General features: G+C 42.8%; 1 protein-coding gene across 1 annotated transcript in view; it reads right to left on the reverse strand.

Annotated features, from left to right (window-relative positions):
- LOC126481816 (papilin-like) overlaps positions 1-22,170 on the reverse strand; it is a 156,120-nt gene that overhangs the window by 128,481 nt on the left and 5,469 nt on the right. Inside the window, exon 2 of the mRNA XM_050105773.1 lies at positions 2,589-2,791. Coding sequence (XP_049961730.1) covers positions 2,589-2,791 — 203 coding nt within the window. The remainder of the gene's footprint in view (positions 1-2,588; positions 2,792-22,170) is intronic.

Here is a 22,170-nt window from a genome sequence, read left to right on the forward strand (position 1 = left end):
CCCAAAATCATTCTTTTTTCTATTGTAGGCCTTTCAGCTTATTGGGGAAAATGCAGTGATCTTCCTTAACAAGAACGTCACCGCTTCTGTTACGTTTTTAAATACTTATCTTTCTTTAGTCTTAAACTTTAATTTAAACACTAATGAAATTCGACAGACTTAATGTTATGTAAACCATTAGAGAATTCATCATTCTATAGATTTTACAATCATGGGTAAATTTTCACCTTTTAGTCGTATTATTTCTCCTCTATTTACATTTTTTAATGTTTCTCGCTGTAGAGAGGACTGTTGTTGGTTCAAATGGATCTGAGCGCTATGGGACTTAACAGCTCAGTTCATCAGTCCCCTAGAACTTAGAACTACTTAAACCTAACTAACCTAAGGACATCACACACAGCCATGCCCGGAGCAGGATTCGAACCTGTGACCGTAGCGGTCGCGCGGTTCCAGACTGAAGCGCCTAGAACCGCTCGGCCACACCGGGCGGCAGGACTGTTGTGCTGCACATGTGTGGTGAGGGTGATGAAATGAAACTAACGAAAAATAAACATTGCATTTGAGATTTGTACGTACCACTCCTCCACCGATGCCAACATTTTAAGTAGAATGCATGTCGAGTTTCGTGAATCACTGTAGCTAACTGGTGCGATTTCTTGCAGTTGCCTGACGATAAGCAATACTCGTAATTCCAGTCGCGATAAATAGTAAAAGATTACAGCTGTAAGCAGAATTTACCATGATTAATAATGACATGCAGGCTGTGTAGTGCTACCATAATGAAGTCTGATTATAAAGTGGTGTGAAGTACCAGACTTTTATGCTGGTGAAAGAACGACACGAGCGACTGACTTTCACTTGTTACAGTAGTTGAGTAATTTAGAAATTGCTTGCATATGGAGTATCGTCTCAGTTATGTGACTGGATTCGTGATTTCCTCTCATAGAGGTCACAGTTCGTAGTGATAGACGGTAAATCATTGAGTAGAACAGACGTGATGAAGGTAGTGTGATAAGCCCTCTGCTGTTCCTGATTTACATAAATGATCTAGGTGATAATCTCAGCAGCCCCTTAGACTTTTTTTAGATGATGCTGTAATTTACAGTCTAGTGAAATCATCAGACGATCAATTCCAATTACAAAATGATCTAGAGAGAAATTCCGTATGGTGTGAAAAGTGGCAATTGACACTAAACAAAGAAAAGTGCGATGTCATCCATATGGGTACTAAAATAAATTCGATAAATTTTGGGTATTCGATAAATCGTACAAATCTAAGGACTGTCAATTCGACTAAATACCTACGAATTACGATTAAGAGCAACCTAAATTGGAAAGACCACACAGATAATATTGCGGGGAAGGTGAAACAAAGGCTGCGCTTTGTTGGCAGAACGCTTAGAAGATGCGACAAACCCACTAATGATACAACCTACATTACACTTGTCCGTCCGCTGCTGGAATATTGCTGCGCGGTGTGGGATCCTTACCAGGTAGGATTCTATCTACATTTATACTCCGCAAGCCACCCAACGGCGTGCGGGGAAGGGCACTTTACGTGCCACTGTCATCTCTCTTTCCTGTTCCAGTCGCGTATGGTTCGCGGGAAGAACGACTGCCGGAAAGCCTCCGTGCGCGCTCGAATCTCTCTGATTTTACATTCGTGATCTCCTCGGGAGGTGTAAGTAGGGGAAGCCATATATTCGATATCTCATCCAGGAACGCACGCTCTCGAAACCTGGACAGCAAGCTATACCGCGATGCACTGAGCCTCTCTTGCAGAGTCTGCCACTTGAGTTTGCTAAACATCTCCGTAACGCTATCACGCTTACCAAATAACCCTGTGACGAAACGCTCCTCTGCCACCCGACCTGGTACGGATCCCACACTGTTGTGCAACACTCAAGTATAGGTCGAACGAGTGTTTTGTAAGCCACCTCCTTTGTTGATGGACTACATTTTCTAAGGACTCGCCCAATGAATCTCAACCTGGCACCCGCCTTACCAACGATTAATTTTACATGATGATTCCACTTCAAATCGTTCCGTAAGCATACTCCCAGATATTTTACAGAAGTAACTGTTACCATTGTTTGTTCCGCTATCATATAATCATACTATAAAGGATTCTTCTTTCTATGTATCGCAATACATTACATTTCATTGACGGAAGACATCGAAAAAGTGCAAAGATGGGTAACCCGTTTCGTGTTATCGTACAATAGGGGTGAGAGTGTCACTGATATGATATGCGAGTTGGGGTGGCAGTCACTGAAACAAAGGCGGTTTTCTTGGAGGTGAGATCTATTTACGAAATTTCAATCACCACCTTTCTCTTCCGAATGCGTAAATATTTTGTTGACACCCACCTACGTAAGGAGAAATGATAATCATAAAGAAATAAGAGAAATCAAGGCTCGAACGGAAAGATTTAGATGTTCCTTTTTCCCACGCGCCATTCGAGAGTGGAATGGTGAAAAAGTGATATGAAAATGGTTCGATGAACACTCTGCCAGGCAGGCAGGTGTGAATAGCAGAGATAACATGTAGATGTATATGCAGATGTAGAAAGCCTGTCAGTGACTTACCTGGGGATGCAGCCGTAGAGTAGCGAGCAGCGAGAACTCTGCGGGGAAGCCGCCGGCGCGCGGGAAGAGCTGCGCCGAGGGCACCCAGATGTAGGAGTTGGGCCGCAGGCGGTATGCGCTGGGCCGGCCCGGCACCCGCTGCCACTGTGCGCGCGCCGGGTGGAAGTAGCGCCGGTCCTCCAGCGACAGCGCGTCCACGCTGCCTGCGCACACACAAACTCTGATCTCCCAAGCAGCCCTCTCCAAAGTTTCAAATTAGAGATACTGTCATCCCAACTGCCAAGATCGTAATGCACCACACGCCTGACTAACTCTGAACACAGAATGAGCCTCTTGGGATGTCAGAAAAGTACAACATTATATATATATATATATATATATATATATATATATATATATATATATATATATATATATATATAGGGTGTTACAAAAAGGTACGACCAAACTTTCAGGAAACATTCCTCACACACAAATAAAGAAAAGATGTTATGTGGACATGCGTCCGGACGCGCTTAATTTCCATGTCAGAGCTCATTTTAGTTTCGTCAGTATGTACTGGATTTCCTCGATTCACCGCCAGTTGGCCCAATTGAAGGAAGGTAATGCTGACTTCGGTGCTTGTGTTGACATGCGACTCATTGCTCTACAGTACTAGCATCAACCACATCAGTACGTAGCATCAACAGGTTAGTGTTCATCACGAACGTGGTTTTGCAGTCAGTGCAATGTTTACAAATGCGGAGTTGGCAGATGCCTATTTGATGTATGGATTAGCACGGGGGCAATAGCCGTGGTGCGGTACGTTTGTATCGAGACATATTTCCAGAACGAAGGTGTTCCGCCAGAAAGACGGTCGAAGCAATTGATCGGCGTCTTAGGGAGCACAGAACATTCCAGCCAATGACTCGCGACTGGGGAAGACCTAGAACGACGAGGACACCTGCAATGGACGAGGCAATTCTTCGTGTAGTTGACGATAACCCTAATGTCAGCGTCAGAGAAGTTGCTGCTGTACAAGGTAACGTTGACCACGTCACTGTATGGAGAGTGCTACGGGAGAACCAGTTGTTTCCGTACCGTGTACAGCGTGTGCAGGCACTATCAGCAGCTGATTGGCCTCCACGGGTACACTTCTGCGAATGGTTCATCCAACAATGTGTCAATCCTCATTTCACTGCAAATGTTCTCTTTACGAATGAGGCTTCATTCCATCGTGATCAAATTGTAAATTTTCACAATCAACATGTGTGGGCTGACGAGAATCCGCACGCGATTGTTCAATCACGTCATCGACACAGATTTTCTGTGAACGTTTGGACAGGCATTGTTGGTGATGTCTTGATTGGGCCCCATGTTCTTCCACCTACGCTCAGTGGAGCACGTTATCATGATTTCATACGGGATACTCTACCTGAGCTGCTAGAACATGTGCCTTTACAAGTACGAAACAACATGTGGTTCATGCACGATGGAGTTCCTGCACATTTCAGTCGAAGTTCTCGTACCCTTCTCAACAACAGATCCGGTGACCGATGGATTGGTTGAGGCGGACCAATTCCATGGCCTCCACGCTCTCCTGACCTCAACCCTCTTGACTTTCATTCATGGGAGCATTTGAAAGCTCTTGTCTACGCAACCTCGGTACCAAATGTAGAGACTCTTCGTGGTCGTATTGTGGACGGCTGTGATACAAGACGCCATTATCCAGGGCTGCATCAGCGCATCAGGGATTCCATGCGACGGAGAGTGGATGCATGTATTCTCGCTAACGGAGGACATTTTGAACTTTTCCTGTAACAAAGTGTTTGAAGTCACGCGGGTACGTTCTGTTGCTGTGTGTTTGCATTCCATGATTAATGTGATTTGAAGAGAAGTAATAAAATGAGCTGTAACATGGAAAGTAAGCGTTTCCGGACACATGTCCACTTAACATATTTTCTTTCTTTGTGTGTGAGGAATGTTTCCTGAAAGTTTGGCCGTACCTTTATGTAACACCCTGCATATACTACTGGTCATTAAAATTGCTACACCACGAAGATGACGTGCTACAGACGCGAAATTTAACCGACAGAAAGCAGATGATGTGATATGCAAATGATTTGCTTTTCAGAGCATTCACACAAGGTTGGCACCGGTGGCGACACCTTCAACGTTCTGACATGAGGAAAGTCTCCAACCGATTTCTCATACACAAACAGCAGTTGACCGGCGTTGCCTGGTGAATCGTTGTTGTGATGCCTCGTGTAAGGAGGAGAAATGCGAACCATCACGTTTCCGACTTTCATAAAGGTCGTATTGTAGCCTATCGCGATTGTGGTTTATCGTATCACGACATTGCTGCTCGCGTTGGTCGAGATCCAATGACTGTTAGCGGAGTATGGAATCGGTGGGTTCAGGAGGGTAATGCGGAACGCCGTGCTGGATCCCAACGGGCTCGTACCACTAGCAGCTGAGCTGAAAGGCATCTTATTCTCGTGGCAGTAACGGATCGTGCAGCCACGTTTCGATCCCTGAGTCAACACATGGGGATGTTTGCAAGACAACAACCATCTGCACTAACAGTTCGACGACGTTTGCAGCAGAATGGACTATCAGGTCGGAGACCATAGCTGCGGTTAGCCTTGTCGCTGCATCAGACAGGAGCGCCTGTGATGGTGTACTCAACGACGAACGGGGGTGCACGAATGGCAAAACGTCATATTTTCGGATGAACCAAGGTTCTGTTTACAGCAAGATAATGGTCGCATCCGTGTTTGGCGACATCGCGGTGAATGCACATTGGAAGCGTGTATTCGTCATCGCCATACTGGCGTATCACCAGGCTTCGTGGTGTGGGGTGCCATTGGTTACACGTCTCGATCACCTCTTGTTCGCGTTGACGACACTTTGAACAGTGGACGTTAAATTCAGATGTGTTACAACCCGTGGCTCTACTCTTCATTCGATCCGTGCGAAATCCTACGTTTCGGCAGGATAATGCACGACCGCATGTTGCAGGTCCTGTACGGGCCTTACTGGATACAGATAATGTTCGACTGCTGCCCTGGCCAGCACATTCTCCAGATCTCTCACCAATTGAAAACGGTTGGTCAATGTTGTCCGAGCAACTGGCACGTCACAATACGCCAATCACTACTCTTGATGAACTGTGGTATCGTGTTGAAGCAGCATGGGCAGCTGTACCTGTGCACGTCATCCAGGCTCTGTTTGACTCAATGGCCCGGCGTATCGAGGCCGTTATTACGGCCTGATTTGGTTGTTCTGAGTTCTGATTTCTCAGGACCTGTGCACCCAAGTTGCGTGAAAATGTTACCATATGTCAGTTCTAGTGTAATATGTTTATCTAATGAATATCCATTTATCGTCTGCATTTCTTGTTGGTGTAGCAATCTTAATGGCCATAAGCAACTTTCTGTAAAGCACATGAAATAACGATGGGAGTTAACGATGAGAAAACATGCTCCGGGAGGCAAGATAGTAGCGCGTGGTTCACGGCGCGAACACAATTTGTCAGGAACTCATTGGACGTAAATGGCAGAAGTTTGCTCGCACGGTGTGTCTCGACTGTTAAGTGAAAATGGCCGTTACGCCACATCAACGTGCTTCGGCCCAATGTATCATATGGCATGCTTAACTTTCGACTGTCGTAGAGACCTAGTCAGACGTCTATTCATCGTTATCGGCCCAATCTTTTTGTGGGGGAGATCGTGCTGTCAGTCACCTTGAAATGACCGAGCATTGTGTGGTACTTCAATCACAGCAAGATGAGTGTCTATCAATAGGACGGCGCTCCACGGCATTGGGCTCTCATAGTGCGGGAATGGTTAAGCCACATATTTAACGATTACTGGTACGGATCTCTTCGGCCTATACCATGGCTCTTAATAGTCCCTACCTAACGTTTTCAGATTTTTTTCGGTGCATCTACTGCAAGTCAACAAGGAATGCACAAAGGGCACTGAATCTGGCCGATCTACGGTAGCAGATTACAGTGGCCTTTCAAAGAACCAATCAATAAATACTGCGTGCAACATGGGCGGGAGGCTTATCATGCGCCGCATTCGCAATGCCGGACATGAGTGCTAATCTGTGGTGACACAAACTTCAGACATGAACTTTAGACTCTCCTAGGCATTTACGTAACGTCAAAAAGCAAAAAATTTGCATATTTTCTCGTATACAGTGTTTTACTTTTCTGAAATTTCACCATCATCCAACGAATTTGACACAGTAACGTAGAGAACATCGTGAAATTGCTGCCTGATGCCTTTGCAACGTTAAGAAGTGTTTGTGCCAAGAAATAGACCATAGAAATCACGTTTCAAAATTAGATATATATTGTTTTACGGACTATGTGAGTGCTTGCGAAACTCTGGAAGCAATTTTTAACCGATCTGGTTGTTACAAAAGTTAGTTCAACTAACCATCATTGAGTAGGATCTGTTTTCATGTTGGTATAGAAGTATAATAAGGAGCGATTACAGAAAACTGAAACTTTTAAGAGGAACATTCTAGGCTTAGTATGGTACATGTGGTAGCGTCAATACCTAATGTATATCAATACTTGCGAATGATTTCATGGGGATTTTGTTGCATACAGTTCTCAGTTCTGAGAACAGCTGTAGCAACCAGAGTGTGCTTAGGCTACGAGTAAACTGTTTTATGAGAATTCAGCAAAGGTAAAACACTATTAATATTTCAAGGCGTTACTATATTGTTCTCTATGATTAACGAAGACTTATTGAAATTCGGTAAGGATGGAACAAGCTCAGGAGTTTTAGAGTCTAAATACACAAGACATTTGTTGATTCGTGTCCAATGTATGTGTTGTTCCTCACCAAAGGTCTTTAAAGACTGGTGGGTAATTGCTAAACGTATTTAAGTAAAATCTAATAATCATTCATTCGTGTTCTATTTTGCAAATTACCTTACATTTTGGTAGCTCTCCATTTCAGTATCTGTTTATTGTGCTTTATAATCATATGCAAGAGCGCCATACGACTGTCATTATCAGTGGCTGACTTTCATGAATAAACTACTAGATGATAATCAAGTAGGTGACACTAGGGCTACAGAAGTCTACGGAAGCTCCTTCGCCGTATTCTGTGAAAACCTATCCTCCAAAATATTGTTTTACAGCGGCTACGATTCAGTGTGTGTCTATGTAGTACTGCAGATCCAAAGATTAATTAGCTTTTGACACCGATAGGTTTTAAAGGATCTCAGAATAGTCACTTCATGTCTTCTGTAATAATTATATGTAGGTTCTACAGTTTGATGTCTGGCAACACCCATTATTTTAACGTTCTTTTTTCATTTTGTCTAACGTACTTTAATTTCTTCCGGTATAGGCTGCTCTATGCACATAATTTGAATCTTAACTTCAGATGCGGTCATCTCATGTGTTTCGCAAATTCCATTATCGAACTATGTTTCTGTTACTTCAATTCTTCGTTTTCGTTTTTCTGGCAGACTCTAACACTCATTCCTGTTAATTTCAACAATTGCTTTACTGTCTAAGTTCATGTGTTACATTAGCTACAACGTGAATTTACGTTTGGGGCAGGTATTTTTGAGAGGGTACAATGTCTAGATATATGTCTATTAAATTAATATTTATGAAATTATATAGCTACAGAAATCAGCGAACTCTCTTTAAGGAATTACCCCGGATAAGCGTTATTAATCTTTGTAAGTTTCAAGGTTCATATCGCAGCAGACATCAAAAACCAGTGATTATACAACAGCTGTCCAATGTCAACGCATATTTTGTGAGTACTCTTCTTGTCTCTCACTGCTTATTACTTTTTATGTGCTCCAAATGCAAGGGAATATCCGCCGTCGCGTAGACTGTTTGGCGAACGTAAACTCGTCTCGAGATAGAGTTGGAAAAGCGGCAACGTAATTAAGTTTACGCTGAATTTACGGCGCCCATTCCGTCTTCAGAAAGTCGACACCCGGAGGACATTAATTAAAGTCATATCTCAATTTATAGCCTCCGGCCCGTCCTCACCCCACACCTCAGCCCTCACCTTACGCCCTGATGTGATGTGATGTACAGTAATAACAGCCGCTCTACCGTCACTCCTGTAGATCTCGTCAGGCAGGTAGTGCGATGCGAGTACGCTGCAAAGTATTAATCGCCTCTGCAAAGCAAAACATCGCTATTTGTGGCGACAGTAAAACTAATTTTGGGTGTAATTATCTGTCTGTCGAGTCCGACTTTATCCAAAGGTTTGGGAAATGCGTTGTCTAATTATTGGAAATTTTGTTTTTAAGCCAATAGTAGTCTCTACTACATAAGAATTAATTATTTTACTAACAATGCGGCACCGTTAATGCGGAATAACCATAGTAGTATGTCAATCGTGTTAAGATGACACCCAAATTTCTCCAATATATGAGGCGTTTGGTCTTCCCTAGTTCAACGCCCTTGTGACGTTCGTCTTACTGGAGACTGCAACAATTACTAACTCGCCAAGATGAGGTAGCGATTTACACATCAAGAGCACATCTCAAGGAGCGGGATCAAATCTTCGTCTGTCCAGGCTTATGCATATTATCTTGAGCTTCCCCAAATGAGTTTAGTGTGATTCCAGGATGGTTCCTCAGATTGAGCATAGGCTGATTGCTGTACACATCCCTGGTCAAGTGAGCTGATTTTTCTTTTCACGAAATCGACAAAATGTTAATCTTCAATCTTCCTCGTAAGTGACGGGAATCACACTGCTAGAGAAACCTTGAAAGTTGCTTAAAATCTCAGCTGATGGCAGTTGCAATGAAAGAGAACGAAAGAAACCTACTTAAGTGATCATGACCTCAGGCATTGAATGCGATGGAAATCAGACGACGGTACAGTTTCACATCCATTTATAAATCCACCTACAGATAACTGGAATGTTACTTTATTCACTTCTGCTATTACAGCGTTTAATGCTTTAATTGTTTTAAATCCTCCTTCTAATTTTATTTCCAGTCACTGTCATGTACCCACGTTGTACACAATTTTTGCTTTCCCATAATCCTTTCTAAGGCTCTAAAAATAGTATGTCCACCTAAGCCCCACTAATATTTAGCCTCAGTTTTTCTGGGCTATAATTTTTTCTATGAATTGAGATCCTGTTATTTGACACGATACATTCTATTACATGCAAGTGAATTACTTAGATCGGAAATTCATAATTTATGTAATTCCAACCGCGCTCGCCCCCCTTCCCCCCCCCCCCCCCCATAAGAATGCGCAAGTATACAGTACACACTCATGTTCCATACACATACGTATATAATTTATTTCTGCCACTAAACAGCATTGTTCCAGAAATAAATTAAAAACAGTTTCATCCTCCCAGTCCCGTCTAAAGCTCCCAGTACGTTTCATTTGGCTGGAAGTTGGCTGGAAGTGGTAATCTGCTCCCATAAATTCACCACTGCGATCAATATGCGCCACTCCTAAGTGTTCGGTGTTTCCGCGAAGAGAATCAAGACTCCACATGAGACTGGATTTCAAACCGACCGTTCTACGAGTACATCTCGGTAGGGAATGATAGGCACCAAATGAAGTAAACATTTTTCGGCTACAAGCCTCTGCACTTCTGTCCACGATCAGTTACACAAGCTACAGGTTTCTTAGGCTGTTGTTTACTGTGGGAGCTACAATTCCGTTATGTCACTCCAAACTTCCTGTTACTTGCACGTGGAATATCATTTAAGGAATTACTAGTGAACCACTAATTCCTTAAAGAACCGAAGTCTCATGTATATAACAGCTTCAGATTGCTGATTACTTTACGAACGAAATAATGTGTTACGTATTTGGTGTAAAGCATTTAAGCGAGGAAAAGGTTAGTAAATGTTTCAAATTGGGGTTAACACATATTGTGAGACGCTAATTGCTCTTATTACCAAACACTGTATGAATATAGCCTGCGCAATTTGCACTCCGTTTGAAGCAAACGCTAGTTTTGCACGCTGATCAAAGTTTCTGACGTGTATGTCTTGAACTATGAGTCTTACAGGTGTACCATTCTGCTGATACAGTCAGTGGTACGAGGGTACTGTTGGCAAAATACAGGGCGTTTCAAAAAGAAAGAGCAGATTTCAAACATTTATTTCTCAAAAACTACAAATGATAGAAACACAATTCAAACGTTTCTTGTCAGAGAAAGGTTCAAAGTTTTTCAATGGTCCGCGCAGAAGTTCCATGCAAATCCGCAGTGGCGCTGGCGTTTGTTTGTAGGAAAATGGCGACGACACCACAGGAACGATCATTTTGTGTGCTGCAATTTGCAAAGTTAGAGTCCATTGTTGGTGTGCAACGTGCATTCCGCCGTCAATTCAACAAACAGCCGCCTCGTCATAAGCAAATTTATGAGTGGCATCACAGATTCGTAGAAGATGGTTGCATCTGCAAGCGAAAAAGCACGGGTCGTCCACGCACATCGGATGAAAATGTCGAGCGTGTCCGTGCAGCTTACGAAAGGAGCCCTAGAAAATCCACGACACGGGCAAGTCACGAACTAAACATGTCTAAAACAACGGTATGGCGCGTTCTGAGTAAGCGTCTGCACATGAAGCCGTACAAACTGCAGTTATTGCAAGCATTGCGTCCTGACGACCACAACAAAAGGTTCGAATTTTCAACTGCAATTCTACAGGACATGGAAGAGGACAATTTTGCCGAACGATTAATTTTTTCAGATGAATCAACGCTTCACATTTCTGGTAAAGTTAATCGGCATAACGTACGAATTTGGGCGAGTGAAACTCCGAGGGACGTTATTCAACATGAAAGAGACTCACCAAAGGTTAACGTCTTTTGTGCAATTTCGGTAAACAAAGTTTATGGACCTTTCTTTTTCATGGAGAAAACTATCACAGGAACCATTTACCTGGACATGTTAGAAAACTGGCTATTTCCTCAACTTCAGGAAGATTCAAATCACTTCATCTTCATGCAAGATGGCGCCCCACCACACTTCTCTGAACCTGTACGACGGTACCTAAATAACACCATTCCAGGACGGTGGATTCGAAGAGCAGGAGCACAAGATCAATGTCATCGTCTGTGGCCTCCCAGGTCACCAGACCTTACTCCCTGCGATTTTTATTTGTGGGGGTACATAAAGGACTGTGTTTATGTCCCACCTATGCCCGCTACTCTTCAAGAGGTACGACATCGAATTGTTGCGGCCGTGAATTCGGTAACTAAAGACCAGTTGCGTCGTGTGTGGCAAGAAATGAGATACCGGTTTGATATTTGTCGTGTAACAAATGGTGCTCATATTGAGGTACAGTTTTGATATTTGTTGTGTAACATTTGGTACTCATATTGAGTGAAGGACCGTTGGAATTGTGTTTCTATCATTTGTAGTTTTTGAGAAATAAATGTTTGAAATCTGCTCTTTCTTTTTGAAACGCCCTGTATGTTAGGAATAAAATTAGTAGCAAAGAAGTAACAAATTAAATCGTCATGCCTGATACGGCAGTTTTTCTGCACAACAACGAAAATGTAGTAAGAGATAAACTTTACTCCTTTCTTCATTTACTGGGAGGCGTCGGCGAGAGAAAGTTGCGTAAAAGTTTGAAATTATGTGTAAATTTTTTTCCAAGTCACTTTTTGCTCTCATTCTCAAATAGTGGGGGAATACAGTCTGGATATACGAGCGCAGTGATTTAGGCCATCTCAAGACACATACAGAGCTTCTAACTGTAATACTTGTCTTTTTGTGTTAAACCTGTAACATACTTTCATACCTCTCAATGAATAGATTAAGACAGCATGTTAAATTGTTGGTCAATATTTGCATGAAATAGTGAATATCAGGTTTTTGTTCCCCCTGATGACATTAAATAGGCAACCTGCCACTTGTGTGGTTAACGATGAACTGAGAGAGCCATTAAGTAACACAAATTTGAGAAAACTTTAATTTTAAATAGAATATACGTATGCGAGTACTACTTCGAAGCTTTTATATTAAATATCATCTTCTTTTTCTTGTGTCTTTATCCCGATACGGTAGGGGGTTGGCATGGTTATTAACGGACTGGACATGATTAATTTAACGAGTGGCGATATGCCCGTAATGTCATCACCCTGTTTGCCGCCCCCCCCCCCCTCCCCCACAGGGGACGGAATACGTACACCCCAATTGCTGCTTGTAGTGTTCTTCACGTGAAAGAGAACGAAAGTTTGCTAAAAGTTTGCAAATCGGGTAATTGAGACGGGGCTTCGGTACCAGCTCTGTACTCAGCTATTAAGATGTCGGACACCACCTCTAAGCCATATCCAGGCTGGCTGGCACACCGATATTCGTCTTTAATCCGCCTGTGGCATTCGATCCGGGGCCGGAGCATCTTTCCATTCCGGAAGTGGCGCTTTAACACAAGTGGTTACTCAGGCAAGTCTCTTGTACTAAACATAGTATACTAAAATAAACTATGATTTTATTTTCGCTTGCGCAAAATGAAATCTGTTGTTACGGATTTCCAAGTTTGACGTCGCACGCTGCTAAAGTAATGTATACCACCACTTACAATGTTCAGAACACAAGTGACATTTATCACGAGGTAGTGATACAACGGAACATAATTAATCAGTAGTTCCCAGTTTAGCAAAAACTACCACTTGCAGTTGTTTGCCAGTGCCCCCACTAATTTGGTTATCACCGTCTCATTTGCTCTCACGAGGCTGAATGGACGCCTTTCAGATCCTCCCACGACAGGCCAAAAGTTGACAAACCTTACAGACTTTAGTTATAGGGGTTCTAACCAATTCTGAATAGCTAGATTTCACACACTTAAATTCGTTCATTCACAATTGGTCGGAAAGTCCATTTACAGGATGCAGTTCGATTAAAATGAGAGTTTAATCCTCCTGTGAATGTCTAGGAATTCTTAAATCGAATCACGGGGAAATGAACTGAAAATTGCCGGATTCTTTTTCCTGATGTTACTTCGTCAACTACTGTACCCGCCGAAGTTCCGGACTCTGCTATTGACTTATTTCCGCCGGCTGGGGTGGTTCAAATGGTTCAAATGGCTCTGAGCACTGTGGGACTGAACTTCTGAGGTCATCAGTCCCATAGAACTTAGAACTACTTAACCTAACTAACCTAAGGACATCACACACATCCATGCCCGAGACAGGATTCGAACCTGCGACCGTAGCGGTCGCGCGGTTCCAGACTGTAGCGCCTAGAACCACTCGGCCACCCCAGCCAGTTAGTTAGGTTTAAGCAGTTCTAAGTTCTAGGGGACTCATGACCTTAGAATTTAAGACCCATAGTGCTCAGAGGCATTTGAACCACTTGACGTATTTCCTGATTACACCTCCGAGAAGAAATTAAATTTCAGAAAGAGGACTGACTCTACGTACATTTATAGCGTTTGTGAAATCAGATAACGCTTTTGACGATTTTGACTTGAAGGGACTGAGGCGTTGGTCGTCATGGTGTGGTTTACTTATGAATTTCCGAGAGCATATGTCCCTCATATAAGAGTCAAGGAATATACGGAGTTACTTATACGTACCACCTGGCTTCTGGAAGACTGCTGCAGGAACATTACAAGACAAATGGAAAAACGACACGTATCAATTGGCAGACCATCTCTCTAAGTATAGATCCGTAGAACGCGCCCTGGGGCAGTTGCACTAGGGGAAGGTAGGTCAGAACGCGTAGACAAATCATCGGCTCCGTAACGTCATATCCATTTAGTTCGCACCTGCAGATCGGCAAACCAATGAACAGACCGCTAAAGGTGGCTGCTGTTGTGTCTTCACGGATAATTTGTATCAGCGACTTTAATGAATTTCCGCATTAGAAATGGTGACCATAATGAGCATCTGTAATGTGTGCTACAGAGTAGGAGGCATGCTCTTTTACAGATATTTGTCCCTTTTTTGTAGGTCTTGTAATATTCCCGAAATGGCATCCTGCAACCCTAGATGTACTTATAACACTGTACTGCTTCCTCCCACATATGTGTAGCGAAAAGACCATGAGGCTTAAATAAGAGAGATCCCAACTCCCTCGGAGATTTACCAATAGTCGTACTTCCCGCACAGCATTCACACATGCAGCCGGAAAGGGGGGAAGAAACAGTAGTGAACCAAGCATCATTTTCGATACACCGTATGGAGAATTTCAGGGTGCAGGTATAAATGTAGATACAGAGTGTACAGCAGTAATTTTGTCATAATGGCACTGGGACAATGAATCCTAAAACCACTTATGAAGTAAGGGTCTCTCACAGACAGTGGAGAAACGCTTGACCAGAATTGCTAGTATAGTCAGGAAGATGAAACAGAAAATAAAACACACTGAAGCGGAGGACATAATTGAGGTTGTAATGAAAATGAAATTGTCGACGACACAGGAGCATGTTGAGTACACTGGTCTCGGCGTGACTTCGAAAAATACGATCACCTAATGGAAGAAAATATTCAGAAGCTACGTAGCTGAGTATGTATGAAGACCATAGGCTTGATAATTCAGCGGAGGATATGAAATAGGTGTTTATAACACGTTAATATTCTAGCTTTATGGCACATTGACATTCATCACACTACAAGAGAAAATCTGTGCCATTGGTTAGGTGACATCGGAAACCAGGGCTCTTGTTTTTTTCCCTTTGTCAAATATGTGCACCCTTTTATCTTTTTATGTTCAAGGCTATCACGCTCTATGGATGTACTTCATTGTATGGCGACGTTTCTCCCTCGTACCATGTTGCACGCTTGCTGCTGGGAGCAAACACGTAGTTGTCTGGCGTCTATTGGGGTACTAGCATGTGCTACAGAGTTGTGAGTTAACCTTTATTGGCCCAGTAACATTGGTGTGTTCCCTGAAATACGATAGAGATGTTTAAAAAGTCAAATTTCTCATTCATTGGAACATGCGTTGATACAGCTGATTTTACAGATACATCTACGTGATTGCTCTACAAAGAGAATTTAAAACTTTCAAACTATTTCTCGACAGTTACGGTCTAGAATAGCACGTGGGAAACGTTAATATCTAAATGTTTCCGTACGAGCCAGTTGCCTGTCATAAAAAAGTATTTGCTGGATCCCCACGAGTTATGTGTCAGTAGATTGTTTCACCGAGGTGTTTCATAATTATGTAGCCGGGAGTCAACTAAATATTTTGACATTCGAAAGAGAGTGTTGGTACTTTAAGTTTCTTGAAAAGATGTCGCCAAAACGAAAACGCCTTTTCTTTTGCCAGCCCAGTTGCGGATCACGTCCGAGACAGTCTTGCTCTTTATTATGTATCCGAAACGAGACGGCCATTTTCGAACTTCTTCGATGTATGCCGTCAGTGCTATCCGGTAATATTCGACACAGCGCAGTAGTACTGCAGAAGATGCAGAAGATGGTGGACAAGTGAAAGAAACACAGGCAAATTGCATGTTCTCAGTGTTCTTCCAAAAAATGGAGTCTGTGTTTCACGTTCCCCACAAAGTTTTCTAAGTGATGGTTCCTGTTCATCTTGTCTCTGATAGAAATCCCAAGGTATCTAGCTGAAACTGCAATCCTGAAATTCGTCTTATTTACTGTTTAGGGTCAACTGCCACTTTTCGCACCATACGGATATCTTTTCTAAGTCACTTTGCAATTCGTTCTGATCTTCTGATGGTTTTATTAGGCGGTAAACTACAGTATCATCAGCAAAAAAATCTATGAATGCGGCTCAGATTGTCTTCAAATTTACGTTTATAGGCCGAGAACAGCAGGGATCCTATAACTCTTCCATAGGGAAGCTGGAATATTACTTCGTTTTCAGTACATGATTTCCCGACAGTTATTATATTGGGACTTTTATGACAAAAAATTATGAATCAAAGCACGCAATTTGATTTCAAGCTACCTGTGGTGGACGGTGTCAAAACCCATCTGGAAATATGAAATTAAGAAATCAATTAAAAATGCCTTGTCGATAACAGTCATTACTTCACGTGAATAAAAATCCAGCTTTGATTTATAAAAAGGGTATTTTCTGTATCCCATTGCTTATGTTTCAGTAGATTGTTTCATAGAGGTATTTCATAATGTTGAAACACAGCATACGTTCAACAACCATATTACAAATCAATGTCATTGATAGGATTCCATAATTTAGCGGACTGCTACCATTTCCGTTCTACTGGAAAGTTAGTTGCGTTGCCTACTAGTGGGTACTCTGTACTACGAACAGAGTGTTGAAATTGGCTATTGATGGCGACGTAATTCATAATGTACATAACAGCCGGTGTACTGCAGACGTGAAATGATTATGACCAGCTCTTAACGTGTACGATTCTCTGCATCAGTACACAAGTCCATAGCTTTTATGCAAGGCTACTAGTACTGCCACTTTTCGTCCTTTGTGCTAGCAGAGCTTCGTCAGTGCTCGTTATTTAACATCCTGATTCGTCCCTTATCCGTTTACTAAAGTCGTTATTAATAAAGGATCATCAAGACATGTGTCCTAGTATAGTATCTGCCTGGAAACCAAAAGGTTACGGAATTGATCCCGATCAGACTACGGAATATTGGAATATTTCAGACTACCTTTAACCTCTCTTTCATCTTCCAACAACGCGAGTATTCGCCATGAACGGAACATGCATCGGATTCCACCATAAACTGGGACTGTTACTATCTCGATATTTCAATATTTTTATTTGTATTTTTCTACTTTGGAATGAGATTCCTTCTAGAACATCAAGCGGAAATAATTTGCGAACGATTCCGCCGAAATGAATATTCATAGCTATCAAAATTGTTTTGTATACTGCTAAAATTGATGGTCCTATATTCCTACACCACTTCATTGGGGAAACCCAATGATACTTTGTTTGACTCGTAAGAAGTCGCACAAACAGTACTTAGAATATAGCTGAACAAAAGAGGGATTAATAACCACAAAAACGGACTAAAAATGAAGGGCGTTTAAGGTAAAGACATTGGACAAGGACAGACAATCTATATTTCGACTTTTTAAAACAGTGCGTACAGTTTGGCTATAACTAAACTTTCGGTTTTTAAGAGGGCCACAACCGAAAACTTTGTGAAAACATCTCTAAGATCATTCGGAAGGGAAATAACGAATAATCCATAGGAAGAAACTCATTTTAATTTCAACGTGAGAGGATAACGTTTGTTAATTGCATGCCATTTGTGCGTTCCAGACTACAAACGTTGTTCAGTGTGACAATCGTATGGATACACGACAGCCTGGGAGCGCACTAGGGACTGTTCGCAACACTCTTCGAACGGTGAACCATGTTCAGCTGTAGAGCCACAGCTCATGCATTACTTGAGGATCGCACATTGGGCCTAGTATTCTCAGCCGTGGTAACCGTAGCTTCTGCAACAATTTGTGGCGCAAGTGGACGTCGGCCTCTCACGGGAGCAGTTTTCAAATTCCCAGTTTATTCTAACTTCTGCATCATATTCTCCAACCCCGTTTCGGAAAATGTTGCAGAACTATTGCGGTTGTTCTGATAAAACAGCTTTATGAGTAAAATCCTGCTGACCTGGTCCAGGTCCATGTTGACTGTTGGCAACTGTAATGCACAGTGGTACATTTGTTTCAAATCTACGTCGCAGTATTTGTACCGGCGGCTAAAGGCAAGTCATGAGACTAACACCACTAACAACGCAGAAACTGTACAGTCACAACATCATTCCTATAAGGTGGGTGCCCACACGATAAATGGTTTTCCGTGTACACTGGCACAAGTAACGAAAGTTTGATTGTAACAAATCTGTCACCTAAATGCACTAAGCGCCTTAAGGATTCAGTGGATAACCACCAAAGGTGTCCTACTGAGTAAAGAGATGGCAGCACAGATCAGCACTCGTGACTGTAGGGCCGTATGACGGGTGATAGATTGGCATCCCACCGCTGACTGGGGCGTCTCCAGCACCTCTTCGCTGGTCATAGTGGCTCAGCAGGACTCATCACTGAAGACAATTGTACTCGAATCAATGACATTCCAGACCATAAACGAAACTGAAGACACCCTGGGCAGCAATGGGACACAAACCTGTCTGTCATCCGCCAAAAGGCCCGACAACAGGGAGTCATGTTATGGGGTACCATTTCTCTTCATAGCACTTGTCATCAATGGTACCCTTAAAGTGTAGCCGTACGTCTACGATATTCTGCGTCGCGTTATGTTGCCGTTTATGCCAAGCCATATTTGGTTTACATTTCCGAAGATAATGCCCACCTGCGTACGAAGAGAGTTTGATGTTTATCTTCGTTCTTGCCAAACCATACCGTGGCCACTAAGGTCACCGGATCTCTATCCAAGTAAGAACTTTTGTAGCATTACGGGCAGAGGCCTCCAACCAGATCGGAGTTTTGATCACCTAACGTACCAATTGGATACATGGGCATACTGTGGCACGATATCCCCCAGAAGGACATCCAACAACTCCGTCAATCAATGTTAAGCCGAATAACTGCTACATGAAGTCCAGAGGCGGACGATCGCGCTATTGACTTGCTCGATTTGTAAAACTCCTTATCTTTAATAAATTATCAAAGTCTTCTGAAATAGCAATCACGTACTTCGTACATTACATTTACCGATGTCAGTCCCATTCGAATAATTCCTTCGTGACACATTTTTTTCTTTGTGCATATGTGTATGTGTGTGTACGTGTGGCTCTGTCGGACGGGTAATGCGTGCGCAACCTGTGTTTGATGGAGCATGAAAATATATTTGGCTCCCTTAATCACTGAACATGTGTGGGCTGCGCAGCTTCATCTGATCTGTCTGTAATGTTATCAGTACATTCATTCTATTTATTTGCTGCTTTGCTGTGAGTGTCATCTAGTGATAGAAACTATAGACTATATCATATCACCGACCACTGAAAATCCTGTGTTCTGCTGGAATCAAAACACATGGTAATCTAAATAACTTATGTCCGCACGGAAAATATTGCTTCCGTAGGGAGGAAGCTCAAAACTGGTTCCAGTTATGGTGGTTGAAAAACTGTGCCGAAATCGAGAAGAAAAATTGTACATATTAGCCCCTTAATTTGTGAATGAAGGGCATCGTCACACAGAGGACCCGCAATCTGTGTCACTTGATGCATTTTTAGTAGTGTACAATGTTGTATTTGGTTATGTGGAAAAACTACTATGAAGTGCCATAGACATTGTAACAGGCATGCGTATTCAAATACAGAGATATGTAAACAGGCAGAATATAACTTTGCGGTCGTTAGATCGGTTACTGCTGCTTCAATGACAGGTTATCAAGATATCAGTGAGTTTGAACTTGGTGTTAGAGTCGGCGCACCTATGGGTTCTCCGAGGTAGCGATGAAGTGGGGCTTTCCCCGTACGACAATTTCAAGAGTGTACTGTGAATGTCAGGAATCCGGTGAAACATCAGATCTCCGATTAAACTGCGGCAGGAAAAATATCCTGGAAGAACAGGGCCAACGACGACTGAAGAGAATCGTTCAACGTGACAGAAATGCAGCCCCTCCGCAAATAACTGCATATTTCAATGCATGTGCACCGTTCACGAAACATCATCGGTATGGGTTTTCGGAGCCGAAGATCCGCTCGTTTACTTTTTATGACTGTACGACGCAATACTAAGGACTTCGCCTGGTACCGTCAGCAGCGACATTGGACAGTTGACGACTGGAAACATGTTGCCTGTTTCAAATTGTATCGAGCGGTTGGACGCGCATGGTATGGAAACAGCACTGCGTGTCAGTAGGGGACTGTTCAAGCTGGTGGAGGTTATTGGAGTGGGTCATGTGTATCTGGAGTAATACGGGACCTCTTATACGTCTAGACACGATTCTGACAGGTGAGATGTACGTAAGCATCCTGCCTGATCACCTACATCCATTAATGTCCATTGTGCATTCCGACAGACTTGGGCAATTACAGCAGGACAATGCGACACTCCTCACGTCCATAATTGCTACAGAGTGGCACCAGGAGCTTGCTTCTGAGTTTAAAAACTTTCTCTGGCCACCAAACGCCGCAGACATGAGCATTATTGAGGATATCTGGAATGCCTTGCAAGTGCTGTTCAGAAGAGATCGCCACCCCTCGTACTCTTACGGATTTATGGACAGCCCTGCAGGATTAATGGTGTCAGTTCCTCCAGAACTACTTCAGATCTTAGTCGAGTCCATGTTTCGTCGTGTTGCGGCACTCATGCGTGATCAAGGGGCCCTGCACAATATTAGGCAGGTGTATCAGTTCCTTTCGCTCTTCAGTGTATATGGTTTGTATATGGATCAGAGAAAAATGGCACGGTATTATTTTAGAAACAATAAATTCATCGAAGCATTAAAAGCGCCGTCTTAACATTTCTCTATTTTTTTACTCGTCACTAACCTTTTTGTACTTACGCTTGTAAGTCACATTTAAGTTCCGAGCGTAAGTTCAAAAAGCTTAGTGACTTGTTTAAAGAAACAGTGAAATGTTAAGACGGTGCTTTTAACGTTCCAAGTGTTCTACATAATCTTCTCTCACTTGATTAGGACCAGAAAATTCATACAACCATGTAGGCCTGTCATCTTGGGATTTTGTTCAACTCACGCGTCACAGTTACAGCCTTTTCAGGTTAGTCGAGTCTTCAGAGACCTCGTCTGCCTTTGATTGGTTTATGGTAGGTTCGTATTGTTAACATAATGTTTCGTCACCGATGGTCATTTTTTACAGAAAGGAATTGTTCGCGTTTGGCTTCTCAGCAAGTCGCTGTAAGCGTCCGCTCGTCGTCCTTTTTATTCGGGAACCAAGGTATGCGAGACAAACTTGCACACACTTTTCTCCAGAACGTTCTTGCGAATATTTTACCTTGTGGTTTAGAGACGTTGCTCACTTGTGATTTGTGACACAAGAACATTGACACACTATGGCCGCTCGTCCACTATATTACACTGTCCGCTCTCAACTGATTGTTCGAATGTACATCTACTGCTTATATTTAGGGCTGACCGAAGAGACAGTGTATTTTGGTCTCAGACATTGTAACCACTCAGTACTCTTGGCAGATAATTCGTGGTCATGCTGGTTCGTGAAAGAATACCTTAATCTGTTCTGCAACAACTTCTTTATTTGATTCTACTTTTCGGAATTAGAATTACGGGACAAGATTGATATGTAGGATAGATCGAGATGTAAATCTGGAGAGATAGAAACAAATGCTGTTTCTTGAAGCTACGCCTGTGGAGCAAAGCTGATGTGTAGCGTGTCGTGAGCCTTAGGTTCGGATGGGCGGTCACAGTTTGACAGTTTGACAGAGAACTGGCGAAGGCAGTGAAAGTGAGGTCATGAGGAAACGCTCAGCTGTACACTACGGACTACAGAATATCTTGGCACTTTTCGGAGTACAGTAGCTAATGTTTCCAAAGCATTGTGCATTTTGTTGTTACGTTTGAGGTTGAAAGATCAGCTGATTGCTATGAAACACGTCGTCTTTGCGTCGCTACTCATTGGACTCTTACAACAAGCTGCTGGCATACCCCCTCGAGTTCCCTTCACACTTCACGGCGACTGCTGTCAACACCGCACAATGAAACACCCAAGTGCCGGCACAGACAACGGTTC

Source organism: Schistocerca serialis, chromosome 5 (assembly GCF_023864345.2).
Source record: "Schistocerca serialis cubense isolate TAMUIC-IGC-003099 chromosome 5, iqSchSeri2.2, whole genome shotgun sequence".
Lineage (NCBI taxonomy): Eukaryota > Metazoa > Arthropoda > Insecta > Orthoptera > Acrididae > Schistocerca > Schistocerca serialis.